This window comes from Cibotium barometz, chromosome 42, assembly GCF_041138505.1.
Source record: "Cibotium barometz isolate CiBa-2024 chromosome 42, ASM4113850v1, whole genome shotgun sequence".
Classification (NCBI taxonomy): domain Eukaryota; kingdom Viridiplantae; phylum Streptophyta; class Polypodiopsida; order Cyatheales; family Cibotiaceae; genus Cibotium; species Cibotium barometz.
This window is the reverse complement of record NC_141087.1, coordinates 18,211,758-18,238,137: the sequence shown is the minus strand read 5'-3', so window position 1 is coordinate 18,238,137 and position 26,380 is coordinate 18,211,758. Positions and strand designations below refer to the sequence as shown.

General features: G+C 44.3%; 1 protein-coding gene across 2 annotated transcripts in view; it reads right to left on the bottom strand.

Moving 5' to 3' along the window:
* Positions 1-2,812: 2,812 nt before the first annotated feature.
* The window catches only part of LOC147614236 (calcineurin B-like protein 3), a 49,868-nt gene continuing 26,300 nt past the window's right edge, over positions 2,813-26,380 (bottom strand). For both annotated transcript variants that reach the window (XM_086780784.1, XM_086780785.1), the window contains 4 exons: positions 4,496-4,548; positions 4,241-4,321; positions 3,303-3,415; positions 2,813-3,190 (listed from right to left, as the gene is read on the bottom strand). In XM_086780784.1, coding sequence (XP_086636910.1) covers positions 3,133-3,190; positions 3,303-3,415; positions 4,241-4,321; positions 4,496-4,548 — 305 coding nt within the window. In that variant the 3' untranslated portion in view covers positions 2,813-3,132. The remainder of the gene's footprint in view (positions 3,191-3,302; positions 3,416-4,240; positions 4,322-4,495; positions 4,549-26,380) is intronic.

Here is a 26,380-nt window from a genome sequence, read left to right as displayed (position 1 = left end):
ACAAAGTGGTGCTTCACTCTACAAATCCAATACCTCACAAGAAACAAGAACAAACTTACTCTTCCTCATCTTTCTCAAAATTTTGGCATACAAAGTGGTGATTCACTCTACAAATCTAATACCTCACAAGAAAGAAGAACAAGCTTCCTCATCCCGGAAGGTTAAAGAGGGAACTCACTACAATTTGTGGCGAGAAGAAATCATGGATGACCTCATAACTTTAAAAGAAGGCTAGAACTTGGACATGAGATTTCTATGGTTGTTAATATTGTTGTACATACTTCAAAATCAGCGTGAGAGAGACTAATCCCTTTGCGACTCAAATCTCTTGAAGGATTTCATTTTCTACTTATCGCCAGATAAACTTCTTTGAGGGATCATTGGTTACTTCAATGATGGTACTTCAATGATGGATGGGTGCATTAGGAACTATTTTGAAAGGGTGACATTTCTTATTCTTAAATGTTTGTGGAGAAAACACAAAAATGCAATTATTTGAGAATAAGTTCACAATTCCTAAAAAAGAGTAGCCATGTTTATACTCCCTGCACCTCCAAATACAATAAGCTTATCAATGTATTTATTTCTTAATTAAAATGTTGATTTGATCTAACTATGTTTCCAAGTCTAGTGAAAGAGAATAAATCTCTCAATTTCTTGTCTCAAAATTAGTAGTGCTCATGAGAATTAAAAAATTGCAACCCCCATTATGCTTCTCTTCGCAGTCTTTTTTCAAGCACTTCCAATATCCAAGCATGCCCCTTTCTCCACCTCCAATATATTGAAGCAAAAAAGTGACATTTTATCATCGGGCTGTAGCTCAATTGTTAAGGTGATTCGTTGTCAAAACCCAGGTTATGGGTTCGATCCCTGCTGGCTACCCGATTGATGTGCCTTGCCCCTGATTTGTGGGATAAGGGGGGTCCCATGGGTACTAAGCCCGTCTCTTCTCTAATGCCAAACTTTATATATATAAAAAGTGACATTTCAAAAAGGAAGCATCACATAAGGCATTACTAACAAGTGGATAAAGCATCTAATTACAACATATTAAAGACATTTGGAATCATTTGCAAAAGGGAATTTGCCTCATAAGGATATACTCTATTCCAATTTGAGAAGCTACGAGTCCATAAGGTCTTGTAAGATGTATATGAAACGTTTACTTTCAATCGTGAAGACATGATTTGAGGAATGTAGGTACCTAAGGTAACAACTTGTTAGTCCCTATGCTAAATCTTAGCTTAAGTCACGAATTACTTTGGAGGAACTAGAGGCTCTTTTTAGAGATGGAATATTGCAGTATGGTCTCAACCATGATGTAGTACACAATATTTATCAAAGGATGGATAAAGGATATAAAAACAAAGAAGCAAAAACATTCGTCTAGGATGACTGTATATTAGACTCAATTGTCACCATGTTCAAAGGTCAAAATCAAATCTACAAGGAGAGTGACGGTGAATTGAAATTTATTGCCCTTTCTAATTAAAATCTTAGATTTTAGAGATAAATTCATATTGAGGATGCTATTGTTGTATGATAAGCCCTTTTTTTATTGCAATGATATGTGGTCCACAAACATTAACAAATGGTTTGCTCTACACCATTTAAATTCAAGGCATTCTCGAGCACAATCCTCCTTCAACAAAAAACATCTACATAATGAATCCAAGGGTAAAATGAAGCGTTGAAAAAAGCATGGATGATAGCGAGCTTTTGAAAAGGGAAACAATCAAGCATGGACAATATTGAGCGTTGGCTATTTGAGTTGCTAGATATTGATCTTTAACAAAGGTAAAGGACAAGATAGAACCAAATAGGAAATTCATTACCATAGTGATAGAGATCTTGTGAGATAATTAGTTTTCTTTGTTGACAGGTAAAATGTTGGATTTCTAATGCTTTGGCTTATGGTATGAAACCATATTGGGTATGGCTAAGAAATTCCAAAGTGAGCATGCAAATAACACAACAAAGCATTATGTAGTGAAGCAAGTCATTTAAGCTAGTGCAATTGTGGACTAAGAAAGGGTAGGCATCGGCCGTGGGCGAAAATGTGGTGCAACACACAAAAATCCTTTTTATAGCACCTAGTTGACAACTTTAGCACACCGCATAGAAGGGATGGAATTTGCTTTGGATACCTTCTTTCTAGCCAGAGGTGGTCGCAAACCTACTTAAGCTCATCCCACAATTGCCTCTTTGCAGCTATGCCACAAATATAAATATTGCTATCCCCTCAACAAACACCTCTGGCATATAACCCAAAACAACACAAGTGAGCAGACTACCTACTTAAGCTCATCCCACAGTTCTCTTTGCAGCCATGCCACAAATATAAATATTGATATCCCCTCAACAAACATCTGTGACATAACCCAAAACAACACAAGTGAGCAGACTACTACTACAAATGAGGCATCAAGGTAACACTAAAGTAGACCTACTTCCTTGTCATTCACACTGCCAATGTTGGAAGTGGTACCTGTTTTTTTTCAAGTCTTACCAAAGTATCCTTAAACTTCCATTAGTTTTGAAAGTACCTTTCCTTGGTAGTACACAAACACATTCGAACAGAACATGTTTGCATGAGGTGGCAGCCCTACCCTAATATACCAATTTATCAAAAAACCTTGTAGTTGTCCCTAAGCATCTTATGCTATTGTGAAGTGTGATGAGCTACAATCTTGAATCTTGCTGGGAAGGATAGGCAGCTCGCTGATCAAGACCGATCCTCCTTTTTAAAGGTAGAAAATTTGTAGACTTAATGCCTATTATTTTAAACAGCTGCCGCATGCATGAACGCAAATTTGATCTTATGGCCCGTAACAAATAGGGCCAATCCATAAATACTCCATTACTTCATGAGTACTCTGCATCTTCTTGTAGGAAGAGCAATAGTTTGTGGGTACAAAAATTGACATCTGCATCTTCTTGTAGGAAGAGCAATAGTTTGTGGGAAATTAAGGTTTTTTATACCCTTAACCTCCTAAAAATCCACCAGAAGTCTACAAATATGCTACAATATTTACGAAAGGAAGCTTTCCACCAACAAAAAAATTGTATCAACCATGGTCAAAATCTTATTTAAATTGACTTCAAACTACAAAACATTACCGTGGTTTTCACCTAAGTGTCCTCAACTTGAGAGTAGAACACAAAGCTCGGAAAGGTGGTAGTAATATCCCTGCACGGAAGCCCCCATTTAACCCAAATGTTTGGTAAATCACCCCTAATATAAGGTCTCAACTTGACAATATAACAGAGAACACATGGTGTGCACGGGACAAGACTCTTACTTGAGGTATTGTAGAGTCATGTTCTTCAAAAGTGAAGGGTGTTGTAGTACCAGGCCCTTCCACTCATCTTTGTCTATCTTCCCATCATGCTTGGTATCGGCCTCCTCGAATGTCTACATACAGAAAATAAGGGGGGCAAAAAAAACATCTTGAAATGTTGTTATTAACATAAAGCATCTAAAGCTTGGGACATCATACACCACAAACAACTACAACCATACCACCTGCGCTCAAGACAACATATATACCTAGATGAATCCACAAACATGCCCAAATTCACCTTATAAGAATGTGCAATTTATAACCTCGTGGTAGTCATCCACAAGACAATAAACCAGCAACTCTATCATGCATAGTATGGACTGGATACTACGACATCCCCACTAACGTCATCAGTGCCCAATAGTCGGTGTCGAACTTGGTATCAATATATGCTCCCACACACACACACCCCATGTGTACGCACACACATAAGAGCATACATTCATACAAAGGTCTGTGTACTGAGTTTCTATTAGAGCTCCAGAGATACAGGGCAGACTCAGCCATAATGAAGCCTAGCACCAAGGATCATAACAAATAGAAAGAATTATTACAACAAAAAGGTAGTCGATAACACGATATCAACTGGCTGCATGTTGTGTTCTTCACACACACACTACCTCAGCAAGATGGCGGCATGGAAAAATTTGGAGGCACACTGCCACAAGGCCATTGATGGACTTCAACCCCTCCCCCCACCGACTGCCCCCCTCTCTCTCTCTCTCCACCTCCCTGCTTGAAGGTAAGTCATGGAGGAAGCCACACCCCCTCCTTTTCTAGACTTTACCTTTTGTCTGTAATTTCATATTACTCTCTTTACTATCAGAAGCGCCTTTCGTTGGATTTAAAAAAACACTCAGTGGTCTAGCCAGGTACAAACACAAGAAAGAAGATACCTTGTCAATTATATTCTCAATCACATCATCAGACAAGTTCATTCCAGACTCAGCAAGTGTAGCCACCACCATTCGTTTCACCTGCACGAGAAAACCTCTTTCAGATAAGCAAGTCAATAAATCAGATGTGCAAGCTGAACAAAATCTAGAAAGACAGTAATATTCAAGTTTCCGGAGTTCATACCCACACCAGTAATCATGTAAGACATCTTAAAAGCATTAGGCTTACAGTCAACGAGTCTCACTAAAACATACCTCTTGTCGCTCGATAAAACCTTGCTGTTTCAAATCATAGAGCCGAAAAGAAACTGTAAACAAACAAATCATTCATCAAAGTTTTGATTCAAATACCAAAAAAGACTTGGAGACAGAATAATAAGAATGAACACAAGGGATAGAATCATCTATGGAGAGAAATCTGAAAGCATATCAAGACTACCATGAGCGTCAGTAGTTTGAAGAGACATGACCCTCCTCCCAACAATAGAGAAAAGATGCAAGAAAAGTGCCGCCTAATGTATGAGTGAAGTCCTAAGAAGCTTAAAGTCTAATCAACAGCCCTGAATGCTGCCAGAGCCTCTCTCTTTCACGTGCGGGGAAGAGCCCTCTGTTAACACTATACCAGATAATGAACCTTCCATAAAAAGAGTCACTACTTTCACGTTCACAAAAAGCGTGTTTCCTAACAAGGGAAAGCAGGACCACCAAAAATCTTCATGTAAACCAGTGTGGCATATTGTTGAAGGAAATCCCCACAAGCTCTCGATGCCCCATACTATGAAAGGTGGCTGAGGCCTTGGTTGATCAAGCTGCAAAACCAAAAACTCATACAATCTAGATGTAGCTCAAAAAGCCAGCTTGTGGACACCTCTGGTTACTATTTGCATCACCTTCAAAATCTATGTGACTGCACCAAATCCTATTACCAGTCCAAGATGTCTATGAAAGCTTTTATTGATGAATAATGCACACAAAGCACATTTGCGCTGAGAGTTCCCCTCTAACCCTGCGAGTAGCCCCCCTTCCTCTCGCCTGTGCACACCCTCTCCCCCATCCCCGTGGCCTGTGGGCAACCCCCCCACCCCCCCCACCCCTCCCAAAAAAAAAAACATGCATGCACACACCTTTGCCCCTGCTTCACCTTTCCCCTCAGCGCACACCCTGCTGCCATCCCCCCCACCCCCCTTTTTCTTCTACTCAACATTTTCGACCTGTTCCCACCTCCCCCCTCCCCTTTCTTCTACTCGACCTTTACCCCGTTTTTTGTCTTTTCTCTGGCTCCCCTTGGCTCCCTTCACCCGTCCCAGCGCTGCTCTCCGGTGTCAACGCATGTTCTTTCTTCATTTAACAGTTGCGAATGACTCATGGTTTCTCCAGTCTTGGGTGGCTGCATGGCAGCTGCTCCACCTTCCCTGATAGAGGCTGCCCTCAACTATCCTTTCTTGGAAGCAGACCTAAAGCTCCTGTCTACTTCTGTTGCCTCAGTGGAGGACACCACCTTGATTTGAGAATTTGTCGGAAGCAGGCCAGTAAGGGGACAGATTCCGGACTTCCTGCACATTGCTCGTCAGTGAGCAAGGATGCATCTCCTACATCCAGTTCAAGCTACATCAGGATTAAGTTTGACAAGGCCGTACTGGTAGAGAGTCCTGCAGTTGAGCCCCATCCATTAGGCAACACATATGCATATTTTGATCGTGGCAAAATTACTTCAGGTCAAACTCGACCCACTGGCCATCGTGATTGGCTTTCAGGAGACAATCTCTTTCCTACACTTGCCCGGGGAGTATCACGGGCTCCTCCCGATGATTTGGGGCCTTCGCCGACAGGTGCTCAACAACCCCCGAACGACAGCGGTTGTGTAACACCTCCACATTATTAACACTACAGTTGCCACAAGTTTTTTGAAACGGGTATGAAAGGTTTTTTATTTTCTGTAGAAGTTTTGGGGGGTCAGGACCTAAAAAGTAGAGATTTTTCCCTATCTAGTGGGCATCTCTTGACTACATACTCTCAAAAATGGTGAATAACAAATTTAAACTGTTGCACATTGTTGGCAATGGAGTCTGGGCAGCAGCTGGCCCAATAAAAACTACAAATTCATGAGTCATTATCCAGATTCCACATTCCAATAAAACAGAAAACTTCAGTCTACAATGAATCGTAATTCATGAATGAAAAGAGATCTCAAAAAGCGGCGAGCCATAAATAAAATCATGAAGTTTGAAGTACAAATGTCATCTCATAAGTATACCAATCACCAAACAAGTGATGAAAAAAACTCCAAAAAAACGTTTCAAATGTTTTGTACAAGTATGAAACGTTTGAAACCCATTTTTTTGCAACGATGAGATTCAGGACAGATCGAAGGGCCTGGGCGGCCTGGGCAGCCTGGACAAGACCGAGGCAGCAGCGCATAGGAGCTGGGCAGTCACTGACAGTAGTCAGGCAAACTCCTGGCAGCTACAGCAGCAGTTGGGAGAGGCTGACCAGCCACCTTTGCACCTCCTGCAGGCTGTATTTGACCTGCCATTGGTTACAGGTAGGTTGCAAGCTGATTTGACCTGGCCGTACAGCTTAGATTCACATGTAGAATTATGGTGCCGGCAGAGTGTTGGTCCTACAGATTAGATTACAGGCTGGACAGTAGGACTGGGTGGCATACAAGCGGTGTGCTGGGTGACCTCGGGGTTAGTAGTGTTGCTGGAAAGCTTCTGAAACAGGCAAACAGGTGTGAACTCACTAGGAAGGGTGTACATGTGTAGCGCAGGGCGGAAGTATCTGTGAAGTGATTTTGTACACAGCGGAGGTACCTGTGTGTACTCTTGGTCGCCTATCTTCAACTCCCCCAAGCTTGTCTTTCATGTGGAACTGGTTAGGCAGAGTGGGGACCTGCCTTAGCATGCCAAAGCCTCCACAGGTCCATGCGGATGTGTGCCTCAAGGAGTGCTAGAAAGCACACTGGGCACAAATGTTGGCCAACTGGGCCATAGTTGTCAGGTACGATACCGTACGAGAAAATACGGTACAATATAATTTTTTTCTTATCGTACGATAAAATACGGTGTTTTAAAAAAATACTTATAAACTTAGGTATTTCCAATTCCAGATATGGAGTATTTTAAAACAAAGGGTGTAGGAAGTGTTCACACACATACATAGGAGCTCTGAAATACCCAACAAACCCCCCTTCAGAGCAAAGGTGGAGATGCTAGAGAAGACCTTCAATAGCCAATGCAACTTGAGCTCTAAACTGCAGCATGTGATACAAAAGATCACATTGTGCCAACACCTGAAACTCTCCTATGAGATTTTATATAAGAGCTTGACCACACAAGGTTGTGCCTACATCAGTTTCCCAAAGCAATCCTCCCTTAACGTAAGTAGGAATATGTTTTAAACAAGGAGACTTTTATAGAAAACAAGACTTACAAAAACACACAAGATTATTTATCATATTTCGGAGAGTGTCCCGCACAGAGAACACATGACTCACACATAAAACTAGAAAGAATGTTTATTTTGGAAGTTTTTGAAAACTTGCCGAGTGTGTGTCGATGAAGAATGACCTTTTGCGGCGGCATTTCCATGCCAATGTAGCTGGCATGGCATCAATTTGATGCAGCATGTTCAATTTTGAAGAAGCCCCCAAAAATCAAATCAGCAGAAGCTTCAATTTTATCAATTTTGCTTGATTTTTGCAGAACCCCATAAAATGAGCTTTGCTCAAATTTAGGCTTCATTTTGGTAATATTTGCCCGATATCTGAAAATCCCCAAAATAATATAGTAGCTATGACATCATTAATTAGATTATTTTCACCTTAATTTTGAAAACCCCTAATTTTTGTTGAGAGTTGAACGTGGAGTAGGCGACCTGCAGATATGCGAGTGGTGGTCACGTGCTGGGGTGCTGTAAGGCAACCAAAGTGAGGCAACAGAGATTCCATGCAAATACATGCTGTGAAGAAGCCTCTCCTTTTGACCTATGACGTGTCTGCCTTAAGGAGGATCTCCACGTGTCTGCAAGCAAGTGGTCGCAGGCTTGTTGATGGCGGGCAGTCATCTAGCCCAACCACCTTTCTACGACCTTCTGATGCACAAGTGCGTACACCAGCCTGAGTGTACATTGGAGTCACCCAGTCAGGTTACAAAGCCATAGTAAACCTCACAGTGCTACAGCTATGTGATGCTTGCGCTTGGTGGAGATAATGAAATAGCATTGGGTTTACGCTGTCAATGGTGAGCAACGAGCAGAGAAAAACAAGCAAAATATGTGTAATATGCAGCGGAAGTCTCTGTATTGGAAGATCTTGTCACACAAATGCTCACACCGTCTTCTGTATCCTGAGTTTCGTGAGTTTAGCTGTCACGATTGTGACGTATGTATCAGATACTCTCTTCATTGCTGATTCCTATTGCAGATGCAAAGAGTAACCAGCCAAGGGAACCCCTACCCTCGATTGGTTGCGACTCTTCGCCAAAGGATGTACCTCTTCATCGAATAGCCACATCCCTTCGACGAATGGTTGTATCCCTTGATGAATGGTTGTGCCTCTACATCGAATAGACACATCCCTTAGCCTAAAGTTCACATCCCTTAGCCTAAAGTTGTATCCTTTCGTCTATAGTCATGTCCTTTCGTCAAAGGACATGCCTCTTCAAATGTGTCTCTTCATCTCCTATATAAGAGACCTTTTGTACTCAGTTTAATCAATTCAATTCAAGTCAATTCAATCTTCTCTCAAGTGTTCGCCTGAAGGCTCTTGTTCTCTAAGTTAAGTACTTAAGTAGTAATTAGTACACAATATGAGGGATTAACAACATAATCCTCACAGTGGTATCAGAGCAAAAAATTTTCCTACCCGTGGGTTGTGAAGCCCTCACCCTCTCCGCGGCACTCCCTCATCCACCCCTCTTCTCGGTGTTGTATGGAAGCAACGGAGCGATGGTGGACTTGGCGTAAATCTTTGCCCATGGTGATGTAAAAAAAAAAAATCCACACCCATACACACGCACCGTGTGTGTTTCAGAGAGGGAACCCTTGCTGCATACCTGGATTACCCCCCTCCCTGTTGCCGGTGGTGGTAGTCGTTCGCTGCATGACAGGAACCCCCCCCCCTCTCTGCTAAATATGGAGCACCCCCCCCCCTCCTCGCTTCGTGCGCTGCAGGCCGTGAGCCCCTTGCTTGCATCGTGCAGCTGCCGGCCCTGAGCCCTTCGCCGCCGAATAGCGACCGCCTTCCACCTCTTGGCATAGTTGCTGGCGGCACCTTTTTCGAAGCGGCGCACCCTTCCTCCCGTCGGCTACGTGATTAAGGGATGTCACCTTTACACCTTTTTTTTTTTTTTTAAACATAAATAACATTGGCACTCGGGTCTCTAAGTTTTTTTTTTTTTTTTTAAATGGGCGTACGCTAGTGTAAACCGAATCCCCCCTTTCCGTTGGAAATTCGGCAAACCCCCCCCCCCCCCCCCCCCCCCCCGGCTGTCAGGATGCCGCCAACCCCACGTTCGCCCCCCTCTCCCCGGCGATTCGGCGACCACCACCACCATCCTCCTCCCGGCTGTCAGTGGGTTCTCCTGGCTCTGCCCACACCACACCGTTTGTGCGCTCTCGCCATCTACGTGCATGCTTCATGGACAACTTTCCGGAACTCGACATACACATCTCCTACCTGAGTTACATCGACGAGATCCCCGAGGCTCTTCTTCCCGAACACAGCCCTCCTCGTGCCCCCACTCCGGAACCGGTGCCACTTTCTGCCGGTGCTGGGTGGATTCCAAGTCTCCCGGACTCTACTATCCCAGTAGCCTCGGCCTCACAGGTATACCGCATACATGTCAGCAGCCCGCATGTAACCGAACCCGACACTTGGGCGATCTGGACTATTTTCCTCACCTGCGAGCCACTACACCTTACTCATTTCGAGTACTTTCTGTCACGGTACCCTCAGTTGGCGCACTTTCTTCCAGAGTGCAATGTGGATGGCCTCCGCAATATCTCCTCCACGCGCCCTCCTGTGATATTCTACTGCGAGATCTTCGTCCCCGATTATACTCCATTATCTCCGGTGCCCAGCTCTTAGGCGGAACCAAACGAAGAAGTGGAAGCAGACGAAGTAACCTCCGAGAATGATCCCGAGGAAGTGGAGGACCCTGACTTCAAGTACGAGGATCCCGTTACTGCCTCTCCAGTAGCTGTTCCTTCCATCCTGTTGGATAAATGTAATCCCAACTCCTTAGTCCAAATTAATATGTGGTTGATAGGCTAGTGGTCAGTGGTTGGTGTGTAAAGCCTACAAATGGTTGGTGCATGTTGTTCATGCAACTCATGCAACTAAAAATAGGATAGAGGAGTCTCTAAATAAGGTACAAGTCGTGATCAAGTGATTATGTAAGTTTGGTTCATGTCTAATCACAATTAGTGTCTTCTTGTGTTAATCTCATATCAATTTTCTACATATACCAATTTTTGTCCCTCATATTCATGATGTCTTGTACAATCTTTGATCCACCTTGAGGATGTTTTGATCAATCTTCATAGCTTAGTTATCATATCCAACATTTGGTATCAGAGCTTGACTCAATTAGGCTTAGTTTATCAAAAAAACCCTAATCAATTTCTTAATCACCATAGCCAGTTTTTTTCTGTTTGAACCCCTTGCTGTAGTTTGATTCAATGTGTGCACCTAAGTTGATCATACCCTAATCTTTTGATATAGGCTCTTAGATTAGCTCCCACACATGCTACAAATCCAATCTCATCACCCAATTTCAACACAACAGCGCGAATTTATCAACGCTATCAACGCAGCCCGTTTTCGGTTCAGCGCAGCAATTCGTCGTCTTCGCTTCGAATTGAGACAATTCCTCCGAAGTGTTGCAAGTCCATCAAGTGAAGATTGAGCACACAAAATTTGGAGGCATACGGTCCACTGTAGCAGCTGCACGCATCAGTTTTCCAGTCGCCCCTTTTCTGCGATTTTTGCTCCTCCAACATGGTGATACCAAGTTTGATTTATATTGATGATATTTTGTTATTTGGGCTTAAATCATCTATGTGAGCAAGTTTTCAACATCAATCATCATATTTCATCATCATGAGTTCCAAATTTTCCGACAAATTCAACGGAACTGGGCCCCATACCTGGCAAATCAAGGTGAAGGGCTACCTCATGAAGAAAAATCTGTGGAGTATGGTCAAGCCACTTACTGAAGATGAAGCTGGATTTCTGCTGCATTTACAAGAGCTACAACGGCTGCACTTCAAGCAAAAGATGAACAAGCACTTGGTATTATCATTACTGCTTTAGAAGATGATTTTATTCATTATATTGATGATGTTGAGTCAGCTATGGAAGCTTGGGAATTATTAGAACGTACTTTTGGTGCAAAGGCAAAGCATTCCAAAATCAGTTTGAAGATGAAACTCTTTGATCTAACCATGGAGAGTAATGAAAATTTAGCAGCTTTGATTAACAGGTTGAAGAGCTTAATGACACAGTTGGTTTATTAATCTCCTGTTCCTGAAGAAGATGCTATTGCTATCCTGCTTAAAAGCTTACCTTCAAGCTTTAGACAAATTGTGACGGTACTTAAAGAGAAGGAGCCAGTTCCTTCTTTGGAAAGTATCATAAATTCTTTGCAGGAAGAAGACAAGAAGATTACAAAGGATGTGATAGATCCTTATGCATATACTGTTACTACGCCATCGGCAAAGAAGAAGTGTACTATTTGTGGTCGTACAAATCATCTTACTAAGGATTGTTTCTCTAAACATCCTTGTGAGTATTGTGGAAAGACGAATCATCCATCCTCAAAGTGCTACCAAAAAGATCAAAAGTAAGCAAAGGCACATGTGGTTGAAGAAGTCAACCAACAAGAAGAAACAAATCTTTGTTCTAGTCTTTGTATAAAAGATGTAGATGAGGAATATGCTTTTTAGATTATGTCATGTATGTGGTTGAGTCAAGACTTATGTTGTTCCAACTTGACGAATTATAGAGGAGAGTTCACTACCCTATGTTGTTGTTCAAGGGGGACTCTTACTCATTGTGTCAAGGAGGTTTGTTAGACTTGATTCATGTTTTGTAAGAAGTTGGTCTTAAGGGGGGATTGTTGGATAAATGTAATCCCAACTCCTTAGTCCAAATTAATATGTGGTTGATAGGCTAGTGGTCAGTGGTTGGTGTGTAAAGCCTACAAATGGTTGGTGCATGTTGTTCATGCAACTCATGCAACTAAAAATAGGGTAGAGGAGTCTCTAAATAAGGTACAAGTCGTGATCAAGTGATTATGTAAGTTTGGTTCATGTCTAATCACAATTAGTGTCTTCTTGTGTTAATCTCATATCAATTTTCTGCATATACCAATTTTTGTCCCTCATATTCATGATGTCTTGTACAATCTTTGATCCACCTTGAGGATGTTTTGATCAATCTTCATAGCTTAGTTATCATATCCAACACATCCTACATTTCCGGTGGACCTTTCCTGCTTCACCTCAGTACTCTCTCTAAGTTCTCCAGATGTCGACTTCGCACGACAACGTGCCACCCGCCGATCCTCAGATGAAGGCCTTGCATATGACCACTCTTCAACAACAGATGGAGGACTTGCAAAGCGCCCTTTTCGACGGTATGGCATCAATGCGATCACAAATGGAAGACATGCAACAACACCAACACCAGCGCGGGGGATCCAGGAAGTCACAACGAGCGCGTCGTTCGCGTTCTCCAACATCATCATCATCATCCTCGGTGGGCTAGCAGGACGATCCTTCAACTCCTCCCGATCCGACCGCCAAGGTAGACAATGTTGAACTCAAACTTTTGTATAAATTCATGACCACAGCACAGACAAGAAAGATGGATATCAAGTTACCTGAGCCCTACAATGGCCGCCGCGATAAGCAGTTAATCGATCACTGGCTCTACAAGATGGAGGTTTATTTCTCAAATACCGAATTGCCCGAAAATAAAAAGGTGGCATTGGCCAGTACCCTCTTGAAAGATACCGCCTTCCTTTGGTGGCGACGCAGGATTTCAGATAACAAGTCTACTCCGACGCGTGGAATAAATTCCGGCGTGCTCTTCGCAAGGCTTTTGAGCCTGCAAATGCGAACTTTCATGCCAGGTCTTCTCTCCGCCGCCTGAGTCAAACTGGCTCCGTGGCCGCGTACATCTCAGAGTTTCAAAAACTGGCTCTCGAGATAGACACTCAGCCCCTCTGACCAACTTCACAGCTTCATTGACCGGCTTGAACCCACGATCCAAGACGAAGTCCATAAGTACAATCCTGCCACCCTGGATGAAGCAATCTCGTATGTCGAGCGTATTAGTGATTACAGGCGTCCTTCCAGGAACTTTTCCTCCGACGCCCGTTCTTACCAGCAGAATCGACCCAATGGGACTAGCCAACCCCAGCGTCCCAATCCTGGACAACCCAAGTCTCGGCGACCATATTCTAGACAACAGTGCTTCCGGTCGTGCTTCTCCGGGCAAGCTCCCGCGTCAAACGCAGGATCCTCCCATACGGAATCCTCTCGCAAACAACAGAAACCGAGATCGGTCCCGACAGGACCGTCGCAGCAATGATCGGCGCAACTTCAAGCGAGAAACCTCTTCAGGACAGCAAACCTCTTCATCGACTGCCACTTCATCCCAACCTATTCGTCCAGGCCTCTGTACAATTTGTTCTGGCGATCACCGGTGGTATGAATGTCCTCAGCGTCCTAAACCCTCCAACACTCGGCGCAATTCTCACATGGACAGTTGCCACCATGCCAATCATGACCCGCCTCCTGTGAAAGACAAAAACAAACAAATAGCTTGTTCTGTTCGCATTTCTGAAGTTGTCAGTACCCTGATGCTTAATGGCCAAAGTACCAACCCTGTTCCGGTAAATCTTTCCAAGCAGGTCCTTAGTCTTCTGGGTTTCATTGGCGACCATCCCATCAATGTGCTGGTGGACAGTGACTGTTCCACTAATTTTGTGGGTACTTCTTTGGTTCACAAGCTTCGCTTACAGACCCGACATTTTGTGGATGCTTTTCAAGTAGAGTTTGCTGATGGTTCCTTCCTTAATTGTAACAAAAAGGTGCAACAACTTCAGTTCCAGATTCAAGATTACCAAGATCACCTTAATTTTTCAGTGATGCCGTTGTCACATTATGACATGATACTGGGACAATCTTGGCCGTATCGATATGATCCAGTGATCAGCTTTCGTTCTCATTCAATCCAGTTATATCATGATGGTCGAGAGCTGGAAATTCGTGGCCTTTTCAGTGCCAAACCCATCACTATTGTTTCTGCCCTGCAAGTCAAACGCCTCGTCCGCAAACGCGACTGTACAACATCCTTGGTCATGTTACGGGAGATTGAAGCAGAAACTAGTGAGGAATCTCAAGCCTTGTCATCAACAACTGCTTACTTGGAGCAACCCTTCTTCAGGCCTTTTCAGGATCTGTTTCCGAATGATCTTCCGACGACATTGCCTCCTCGTCGTCCCGTGGATCACCCGATTGATCTTATCCCAGGTCAACCTCCTCCAACCCGAGCTCCATACCGTGTTTCTTACTCTGAATCTCAGGAGATACAAAAGCAATTACATGAGTTGCTGGACAAAGGTCACATCCGTCCCAGCAAAAGTCCCTTCGGAGCCCCGGTTTTGCTTGTCAAAAAGAAGGATGGATCAATGTGGCTTTGCATTGATTACCGTGCTCTCAACAAGCTGACAATCAAGAACAAATTCCCTTTGCCTCGCATCGATGAGTTGTTCGACCAACTGCTAAGTGCAAAGGTGTTTTCCAAGATTGATTTGAAGTTCGGCTATCATCAAATTTGTATCCGTAATGGTGATGAATACAAGACAGCCTTCCGGACAAAATATGGCCATTATGAATTCTTGGTCATACCTTTGGGTTAACCAATGCCCCGGCCACTTTCATGACCCTGATGAATGAAATTTTTGGGCCGTACTTGGACAAGTTTGTGATCATTTATCTCGATGATATTTTGGTTTTTAGCCGGTCTATGGTCGATCACAAAGAGCATTTACAGATTGTCTTTGAAGTACTACGCACCAATATGCTGTACATTAACAAGAAGAAGAGCGAATTTTTCAAGAACCATGTGGAATATCTTGGTCATATCATTTCTGCTAATGGGATTGCAGTAGATCCTAAGAAGATTCAGGCGATTGTGGATTGGCCTTTGCCTCTCACCATTTCAGATGTTCAATCTTTCTTGGGACTCACTAACTTTTATCACAACAAGGTGCATAGGTTTTCAGAGATTGCTGCCCCTTTGACAGAATTGACAAAGCTGGATAAACTTCAGTGGTATTCTGAAGCTGAACAATCCTTCAATGATCTCAAGCATGCCTTCACGACAACCCCGGTCATGGCCATTGCAGATCCCACCCAACCCTTTGATGTACAGATGCCTCAGATCGTGCTTCTGGTGGAGTTTTGATGCAGAATGATCGTGTCATTGCTTTTGATAGCAGGAAGTTTTCAGCCATTCAAAGCAGCTATCCTGTGTATGATAAGGAGTTTTTGGCAATCGTGCATGCTTATCGGACTTGGAGACATTATCTTCTTGGAGCAGATTCAGTTGTACGTACAGATCATCAATCTCTGACGTACATTTTCACTCAGCCTGTAATGAACTCTCAACAAGGCCGATGGGTTGAATTCTTGGCTAATTTCCACATGATTATCCAGTATGTTCCTGGTCTTCAGAATGTGGTTGCAGATGCTTTGAGCCGCATGCCTCGAGCCACTAATTTTGCCATCACAGATGTACAAATGGAAATCCCTGCTTGTTTCAAAAATGAGTATTTGACTGATAGAGATTTTGGAGTTGCGTTCCGTGCTCTCAAATCTTCTAATCCCAGTCCTGCAGAAATGAACATGTTTGCAGCCTACACCATCATAGATGAGTTGCTGTTCTTTTCTGATCGCATTTGTGTGCCTCATAATACTTCATTGCGGAAGATTCTCATTCAAGAGCATCATGAAGTTCCTTATGCTGCTCATCCTGGTATCAACAAGACATATCGGCTTTTGCCTCAGATGCAAGATGTTATCAAATTTGTCAAAGCTTGTCATTCATGTCAGATAATGAAAGCATCTCGACAACTTCCTCAAGGGTTACTTCAACCGTTGCCAGTTCCCAACAATGAGAGATGGGAAAGTATCAGTATGGATTTTATTACCACTTTGCCTCGTTCATCCAAAGGCAATGCTCAGATTCTTGTGGTGGTTGATCGATTTTCCAAAATGGCGCATTTCATTCCTTGCAAGAAAGCTGCTTCAGCCCCAGATGTGGCGTCATTATTCGTGCAACATGTCTTCAAATTGCATGGTTTGCCGAAGACCATCTCTAACAGAGATCCAAAGTTCACTGGACATTTTTGGACGTCTTTGTTCAAATCTCTTGGCACGAATTTGTTGTTCAGTTCAGCCTATCATCCTCAAACAGATGGACAGACTGAAAGAGTCAATCAGATTTTGGAAGAAATGATTCGACATTACATTCAATCCCGTTTGGCATCATGGGAAGATTATTTGCCACTCGTGAAATTTGCTTATAATAATTCCCATCATTCAGCAATTGGATTAACTCCATTTCAAGCAGCATATGGGCATACTCCTCTTGTGCCTACAAACTTTGTTTTACAACACAAAGTGGCGTTAGAGGATCAGTTGGTTCAGGAGATGCAAGATGTGCTTGTGCAAGTGCAACAAACATATCAAAAACAAGCCAACAAGCATCGTCGACATGCAAATTTTCGAGGAGGAGATTTGGTCTTGTCATATGTGGCACCTCACCGCTACAAAACAGTGAAGTCAGTTTTTCCAAAGTTGCGACCTCGCTTCTATGGGCCTTTCAAGATTCTTAAGAAAAATTCAGTTGTCAGTTACAAGTTGGAACTTCCACCTTCATGGGGAAAGGTTCATCCGACTTTTCACATTTCTTGGCTCAAACAGTATGTTCAAGGAGATTTGCCTATTCCAGACTTATCTTCATATGTACCAGAAATTGAAGATGACATACACGGTTGTAGAAACACCTCAATGAACTGATCTCGAGCCTATGCACTCTTCCCAAGGGCATGAGGAAGGGCTGCACACTTGAGGCTGAGAAAGGACTACGGTGGACTGTTCTAAGCTATGTAACTATGTTGTAAATGCTTATGAATGATATGTTACCTTCACCAGATGACTGTTGCATGTATGGATGATGCACAGAAGGCAGAATACTGTTGTGGGACTGATGCTGGACTGAAAACGCAGGTAGGACTGCTGTAGAACTGTAAACGCAAGGTAGGACTGCTGTAGAACTGTAAACACAGGGCTGGACTGAACTGAACACCTGCTGGCTATGTTATATGCAGAAAACGCAGAGATGCTTGCTGAATTAGGGCCTCAAAAGGTGCTGAATGCAGGCGCCTATGATCTACAGGTACTGTTGAGCTGCTGTACAGACTACTGGACTGCTGCGTTGAACTGCTATGGTTGATGGAAGCAAAAACGCAAGATCTCCAGGCTGGTGTCACATGCACTCTGCACTAAGTGCATGGTGACAAGATGGCTCATCATCAGAAGTGCAGCAGTTGTACAGTTTTAGAACCCAATAGGATGATATTTGTCGTACGCCGTGACCCCATTGTACATCCTCAGTCCAGGATAAGTCAGGCACGAGCTACGTAGGTCATTCCTCAGCCTTAGTGGGTCAGTCAGTCAGTCAAGTCCCTTAACCCACTTGGAGAGAATCATTCATGCATGTAGAGTCAGTAGAAGCCTTAGGGTTTGCATCAGAAAGCACTCTGCATCTTGCATAATATGCATACATATGCCTGTGCATCATTTAGAACATCCCCAAAGCCTTAGGGAATTTACTGGGATTTATCTGGTATTTTTCCCATATTTATTAGTATTTATTTATCATTATTTGCATTATTGGGCATTTATAAATATTAAGTTTATTAAATGACCAACCCCCAGTTAGTATAAATAGGCTTGCCTAGAGCCTCTTTTGCTCATTCAGTCTTCATTGTGCTAAGAGCTCTCCTCTCTCTCTTGCTCTCAGCATAAGACTAATCCATGCCCTAGTGCCCATAAGCTTTCTTCTCCAGCCCTTGAGAACCATAGCTTCAGTCCAGCCCTAGGTGTTTGTCCTCAGCCTCTAATCAGCCTGAATTCAGCATCAGTTCATGCCATAGATTCAGCATACTCCTCAGCATAGTTCCACGCCTGAATCCAGCAGATTGCAGCCTGTTTTTACCTGCGTTTTCTGATCCAGCAGTACAGAAGTGCTGCGTTTTGCTCCAGCCATACAGTAGCAGCCCTGAAATCACCTGTTGCTGCTGCGTTTCAGTCCACAGTCCTCTCCAGCCATCAGCGTTTCTGTCCACAGCAGAATCCAGCCTTGAAGCAACAGTTTACAACAGTTTCCAGCATTGAAACAGTTGTTTGCATCAGTGTCCAGCCTTCTCTGCATCATCAACACATTCAGCAGTCATCTGGTGAAGGTAACTCAGCATTCATATGTGTTTTCAGCATTCTAACAGTGTGTAGAACAGTCCACCTTCTTCATCTTTGAGCCTCAGGTGTGCAGCCCTTCCTCATGCCCTTGGGAGGAGTGCATAGGCTCAAGATCAAGTCATCGAGGTGTTTCTACAGCAGTGTACAGATCAGCCCTACTCCGATCCTCCGAGATCTTGCGTTTGGCTTATCTACAGTCCAAAGTCATTCTCTCTAAAGTAATAAAGCAAATACTATCTCGTTATCGGGATAGGGGGCCCTTCAGTGGGTAATTCGGGACCCAATCTGGTGTACAGTGTTCATCTCTCTCTCTCATCTCTTTAAAGTTTGAAGTAAATGAAATGGATTGCTAAACTCACGAAACTCAGGATACAGAAGACGGTGTGAGCATATTGTGTGACAGGATCAACCAATACAAAGACTTCCGCTGCATATCACATTGGTATCAGATTCAGATAGTCCACACACACCGTATCCTAGCGTGGGGGCATCCTCGGATGGTTAGATTGCGTTCCGGCACGACCACCGACTTCAGCATCATGTCTACACGAGAGAGTACTCATCAGCCGGAAGACGTCTCCCCCGAAGGAGACCTTGCTCTTCCGCCTACAGCAGACACCATAGCTCTTCTTAGAGCTCAGAACCAGCTACTCATGGAGCGTCTCCAACTCTTGGAGGCAGCAGCAGCACGTCCTTCTACACCTCCAGCAGCACCCGACTACATCTCCCTCTTCTTTCAGATGGAACAACAAAGGAGAGAGGACGAGGCCCGAAGGAGAAGAGAAAAAGAAGAAAGACGGGACTATGAGGAAGCCCAACGCAGGATCGACGAAGACCGGCGTCAGGCTGAACTCGCCGCTCGGGAACACCAACGTGAGCTTGATCGAGAACGTATGTTACTCGAACACCAACGGGAAAAGGAGGCCATACACTTGAGGTATCAGCAGCTCTCCTCAGTCTCCCCAGTCATAGGTGTCACCAGCCAGCATCCCGCAGCAGCTTCAACCACCATCATTCGCAGTCAACCGAATTTCAGCAAGTATGATGGTAAGTGTGATCATTCTTCAGTTAATCAATTTGTTCATCAATTTAATGCTCATTTTCCATTAGCTAGGATCACAGACCCACAAGACAAAGTCCACTTAGCGGCTCCCCATCTCACTGGTGAGGCAGTCACTTGGTGGCAGCATTGGTCTAGTATTCATACTGACCAGGCCACAGGTGTCACAGCCTTTGACTGGGACATCTTTGTCCATGACCTGAAGACCAGATTTCTCCCGCCCCAGTACATGACCGGTCTGAAAGACGAGTTCTATGGACTCAGACAGAACGGTTCCCCAGTGCTTCAGTTTTCCGGTAAGGTTATTACTTTAGCACAGCAGTTAGGGTTATCTGAGCAGGCCAAGATGGAGCAATTCATTCGTGGATTGGACTCCAACATTCGGTTCACAGTTCGTAACTTTGAACCAAGTACATATGACCGGGCTCTGACTCTCGCTCAGAATGAAGAAATGAAGCTCAACGGGGGCAAGCCCAAGCAGACATCTCAGTCCAGTACCAAACCCCAGCAGCAGCAATCAGCTGCACAGTCAAGGAAAGGTAACGCATCTTCTAAAGATGCTAAGAAGGACAGCAGTAATAGCTCCAGTTCAGGGGGTAAGAAGGATAAAGAACCTAAGAAAACCCCTGATGAAAAGGCTAAAGCAGGCATTACTGGAGGTTATCTTCCTCCAGAGGAGCAAAAGAAGTACCAGTCAGAAAATAGATGTTTTTTCTGTCATATTATAGGGCATGGTAAGAAGGATTGCCACAAATGGCAAGCGGCACAAGCTGCCAAAGCTCCTTCTGCCACAGTTGCCACAGCTTCCCCAGCTCCTCCAGCCCCGCCTACTACCTCAAATGCAGTTCAACTTTTACCTTCCATGCATCCTATACCATCCGTGGTATTTGATGCTAAGCAGGAGGGTGAGAGCGATGCTGCTCAGAAGAGCCTTATCCGAGCTTATGGCTCTGCCCAGGGCCGACAGTTTGTAGTCCTTTTCGATATGGGTAGTTCTGAAGACGCCATCTCTCCCCAGTTGGCTAATAAATTGAACTGCACTTTAGTCCCATATCATTTGGATGTGGACGGGTTTACACCTGGTCTTCGCACCCACATTTCCCAGAAGGCACAGCAGTTTGCCTTTGAAGTTCAGAAGGCCTCATTTCAACGAGATTTCATCGTCTCCCCTCTGTTAGGGTGTGACATGATCTTAGGAATTCAGTGGTTCCGTCAGTATGAGCCTATTCCCGATTGGGGGCAGGACACTTTTACTATTTGTAAAGGTTTTCCTGAGCCTGTCATGATTCGTGGGGATAGAAGCATTCTTGGCATTCCATTGATTTCGCATCTCCAGGCCCGACGAGCTATCCGCAAGGGAGCAGAAGGAGCACTACTTTATGTTCGTGCTCAAACAGCCCCTCCCTCATTAGTAGCATCCCTTACATCTTCAGTCCCTCAGTTAGCAGACCTCCTATCCAGACACCAGGACATTATGCTTAGGGACGATCTCCCACCCAGTCTCCCACCCTCTCGCCTTGAGGACCATCACGTTGATTTGGTCCCTGGATCAGACCCTCCTAGCAGGTTTCCCTATCGTCTTTCCAAGACTTTAGAGGGCGAGTTGGAAAAGCAGTTATCTGAGCTTCTCCGAGCCGGATTTATTCGGCCTTCTTCCTCCCCATTTGCTGCACCTATCCTATTTGTCCAAAAGAAGGACAAGTCTGCACGCCTTTGTGTAGACTACAGGGCATTAAACAAACTCACTATCAAGAATAAGTTTCCTATGCCCAGGATAGAGTACATTTTGGAGCGTTTAGACGGTGCTAAGTTTTTCACTAAGATTGACCTCAAGAGTGGTTACCATCAGGTCCGCATTTTTGAAGCTGACATTCCAAAAACAGCTTTCAGGACAGAGCGTGGTCATTACGAGTTCGTAGTCATGCCTTTTGGGCTTACAAATGCACCCGCAACGTTCAATAAGATGATGTCTAGGATTTTCGCAGTCCACATTGGGAAGTGTGTTTTCATATTCCTTGATGACATACTAGTCTTCTCAGCCACTGCGGAGCAGCATGAGAAAGATGTGGAGAAAGTCTTGCAACTCTTGCGAGAGAATCAGCTCTACATAAACGCCAAAAAGTCTATCTTTGGTGTTAAGGAAGTTCAGTATTTGGGCTACATCATCGGTTCCGATGGGATTAGACTGGACCCCTCAAAGGTTCAAGAGATCTTAGATTGGGATATTCCTAAGACCGCCCAAGAAATCCGTTCATTCGTAGGTCTTTGTCAGGCCTATAGTACCCATGTGCATCAGTTTTCCAACCTTGCAGCACCTCTTACCGACTTGCTCAAGGGGGTGAAGACTCGCAAGCAGAAAGTCTCAGTTACAGGTAAGGCACTTGATGCATTCCGTGCACTCCAGAAAGCTGCCTCAGAAGCACCTGTATTAAAGTTAGCATCATGGGACGAACCTTTCGAGGTCATCACCGATGCCAGCAATATAGCCATAGGTGCAGTCCTCCAGCAGGACAATAGACCCGTGGCTTATTACAGCAGAAAGTTGGATGTCGCCGAAAAGAATTATTCGGTATATGACAAAGAGCTTTTGGGTGTGATCACAGCGCTCAAACATTGGAAGCCTTTTCTTTATGGTCAGGCTTTCACAGTGAAAACAGACCACCAAGCACTTAAGTGGCTTCAGACTATGCCAAGTGCCCAGTGGAGTGATCGACAGGCCAGGTGGAGTCAAATCTTCCAACAGTTTGGAGGTATGATTGAATACATCCCTGGTAAGCATAACCCAGTAGCAGATGCTCTCAGTCGAAAGTCCAGCATCCAGGCAGTCCAAGAAGCTACCATTCTCGAAATCACGGGGAAGGACTTGGATAGTATGAAAGACCAATATGTCGACTCCCCTGAGTTTGGTACTCAGTATAGTTTGGCCCTCACTTCTGAGCCTGGCCACTATTCAGTACAGAACGGTTGGTTGTTCTACAAGAACCGTCTCTGTGTTACTCGAGAAAAGCGTTCCGCTCTTCTCCACGATGCCCATGACTCCTTAGCTGGAGGACATAGGGGTATCAACAGTACCCTCGAGAAATTAGAACGGTCCTTTTATTGGCCAAAGATGAGGCGTGATGTCTATGCACATGTACAAGCCTGTAAGATTTGTCAAAAAGTCAAGGTTCCCCATACAAAGAAGGCAGGTTTACTTCAACCTTTGCCCATCCCCGACAGACCTTTCATCGACATATCTATGGACTTTGTAGGGCCTCTACCAGCATCCACTGGATCCCGTAACACTCAGTGTTTTACCATTGTGGATCGCTTCAGTAAGTTCTGCATGCTCATCCCATGCAAGCATACGGCCACAGCCGAGGACGTAGCCCGTCTGTTTCTCAAGCATTGGTATCCAATTTGTGGTTTGCCTAGCACCATAACATCAGATAGAGATTCCAAGTTTACCTCGCATTTCTGGAGGGCATTATTTGAAAACTTTGGAACTAAGTTGCAGTTGTCTAGTGCATTCCATCCCCAGACAGATGGCCAGACAGAAATTTATAATCAATTGGCCTTTGATGTCCTCAAGTCATACTGTCATGACCAGCAGTCCAAATGGGAGCACTATCTTCCGTTGGTCCAAGCTATCTTGAACGACACGCATTCATCCAGTGTCGGACGGACTCCATATGAAGCAGCCTTTGGTCGCCGTTTTTCTTCTCTTTTGACGAGAATGGTGTCTCCATCTTTAGAGGCTAATAAAACCACGGAAGCATTTTCCGAGATCATTGAGTCAGTCAAAGACCGCTTGACCAAAGCTCAGGAAGCATATAGCAGACAGGCAAATAAATCTAGACGAGATGTCCACTTCAAGGAAGGGGATTGGATCTATTTGCGTATCATGAAGCAGAGATTGAAACAACTGGGCAAACGTTGTCCCAAGCTTTCATTCCGTAGTTTTGGCCCTTTTCCAATAGTTAAGAAGATAAGTGATGTCTCAATGAAGTTAAAGTTGCCTGCCAGTTGGACAATGCATGATGTTTTCCATGTTTCTTGGCTAAAACCATATGTTGGTCCAGAAGTGTTTGATGTTTCAGATGAACAGCAGCCAGACGTGGTAGACGAGGCAGAAGTTATTGAGCCTGAGCAGATCCTTCTTCATCGATGGAAGCATGGTTCCGGTCGACGGATTCGTCAGTTCTATACGAAATTTCGAGATCGAGGCACCCACGAAGCCGTATGGCTCGACGAGGAGTTCTTCCAGGAGTACCCCCAGTTATTGGCGGACTACTTGGAAGCCATGAACCTGCCGCCAAGCTAATCAGGAGGGAATGTCACATGCACTCTGCACTAAGTGCATGGTGACAAGATGGCTCATCATCAGAAGTGCAGCAGTTGTACAGTTTTAGAACCCAATAGGATGATATTTGTCGTACGCCGTGACCCCATTGTACATCCTCAGTCCAGGATAAGTCAAGCACGAGCTACGTAGGTCATTCCTCAGCCTTAGTGGGTCAGTCAGTCAGTCAAGTCCCTTAACCCACTTGGAGAGAATCATTCATGCATGTAGAGTCAGTAGAAGCCTTAGGGTTTGCATCAGAAAGCACTCTGCATCTTGCATAATATGCATACATATGCCTGTGCATCATTTAGAACATCCCCAAAGCCTTAGGGAATTTACTGGGATTTATCTGGTATTTTTCCCATATTTATTAGTATTTATTTATCATTATTTGCATTATTGGGCATTTATAAATATTAAGTTTATTAAATGACCAACCCCCAGTTAGTATAAATAGGCTTGCCTAGAGCCTCTTTTGCTCATTCAGTCTTCATTGTGCTAAGAGCTCTCCTCTCTCTCTTGCTCTCAGCATAAGACTAATCCATGCCCTAGTGCCCATAAGCTTTCTTCTCCAGCCCTTGAGAACCATAGCTTCAGTCCAGCCCTAGGTGTTTGTCCTCAGCCTCTAATCAGCCTGAATTCAGCATCAGTTCATGCCATAGATTCAGCATACTCCTCAGCATAGTTCCACGCCTGAATCCAGCAGATTGCAGCCTGTTTTTACCTGCGTTTTCTGATCCAGCAGTACAGAAGTGCTGCGTTTTGCTCCAGCCATACAGTAGCAGCCCTGAAATCACCTGTTGCTGCTGCGTTTCAGTCCACAGTCCTCTCCAGCCATCAGCGTTTCTGTCCACAGCAGAATCCAGCCTTGAAGCAACAGTTTACAACAGTTTCCAGCATTGAAACAGTTGTTTGCATCAGTGTCCAGCCTTCTCTGCATCATCAACACATTCAGCAGTCATCTGGTGAAGGTAACTCAGCATTCATATGTGTTTTCAGCATTCTAACAGTGTGTAGAACAGTCCACCTTCTTCATCTTTGAGCCTCAGGTGTGCAGCCCTTCCTCATGCCCTTGGGAGGAGTGCATAGGCTCAAGATCAAGTCATCGAGGTGTTTCTACAGCAGTGTACAGATCAGCCCTACTCCGATCCTCCGAGATCTTGCGTTTGGCTTATCTACAGTCCAAAGTCATTCTCTCTAAAGTAATAAAGCAAATACTATCTCGTTATCGGGATAGGGGGCCCTTCAGTGGGTAATTCGGGACCCAATCTGGTGTACAGTGTTCATATCTCTCTCTCATCTCTTTAAAGTTTGAAGTAAATGAAATGGATTGCTAAACTCACGAAACTCAGGATACAGAAGACGGTGTGAGCATATTGTGTGACAGGATCAACCAATACAAAGACTTCCGCTGCATATCACAGCTGGAGAAGCAAGCGCAAAAGCTCCAAGAAGGTTGGATTAGTCTGGCAAGGCTTTGCAGTACCGGGCAGGCCTCCATGGGAGAGTGTGATGTACCAAGTCGGTACTCAAAGCGTTCCTCATGTTTCACAACTATCGATGTCTACGGCAGTTGGGACTGCCCTTCGGGACTGCACTTCGGGACTCAACCAACTATCGGTGTCTACGGCTAACGAATTCACTTCGTGCCCAAACGAGCAAGGGCTGCAGGCGTGGATGCTCCTAAGGCTGAGGATGAAGGGCGCTTGGCTTCTGAAGACTGAATGAAGAACTAAGCCCTATGCAAGCCTATTTATACTAACTAGGGGCTGGCCAAGTTGGCTGGTCATTTATTTAATAAAGTTTATATTTATAAATGACATTAAATGCTAAATAAATACCATAAAATATAGGAAAAATACCAGATAAATCCTAGTAAATTCCCTAAGGCTTCTGAGATGTTCTAAATGATGCACAGGCATATGAATGCATATTATGCAGGATGCAGAGTGCTTTCTGATGCAAGTCCTAAGGCTTCTACTGACTCTACATGCATGAATGATTCTCTCCAAGTGGGTTAAGGGACTTGACTGACTGACTGACCCGCTAAGGCTGAGGAATGACTTACGTAGCTCGTACCTGACTTATCCTGGACTGAGGATGTACAATGGGGTCACAGCGTACGACAAATATCATCCTACTGGGTTCTAATAATGTACAAATGTTGCACTGATGCTGATGAGCCATCTTGTCACCATGC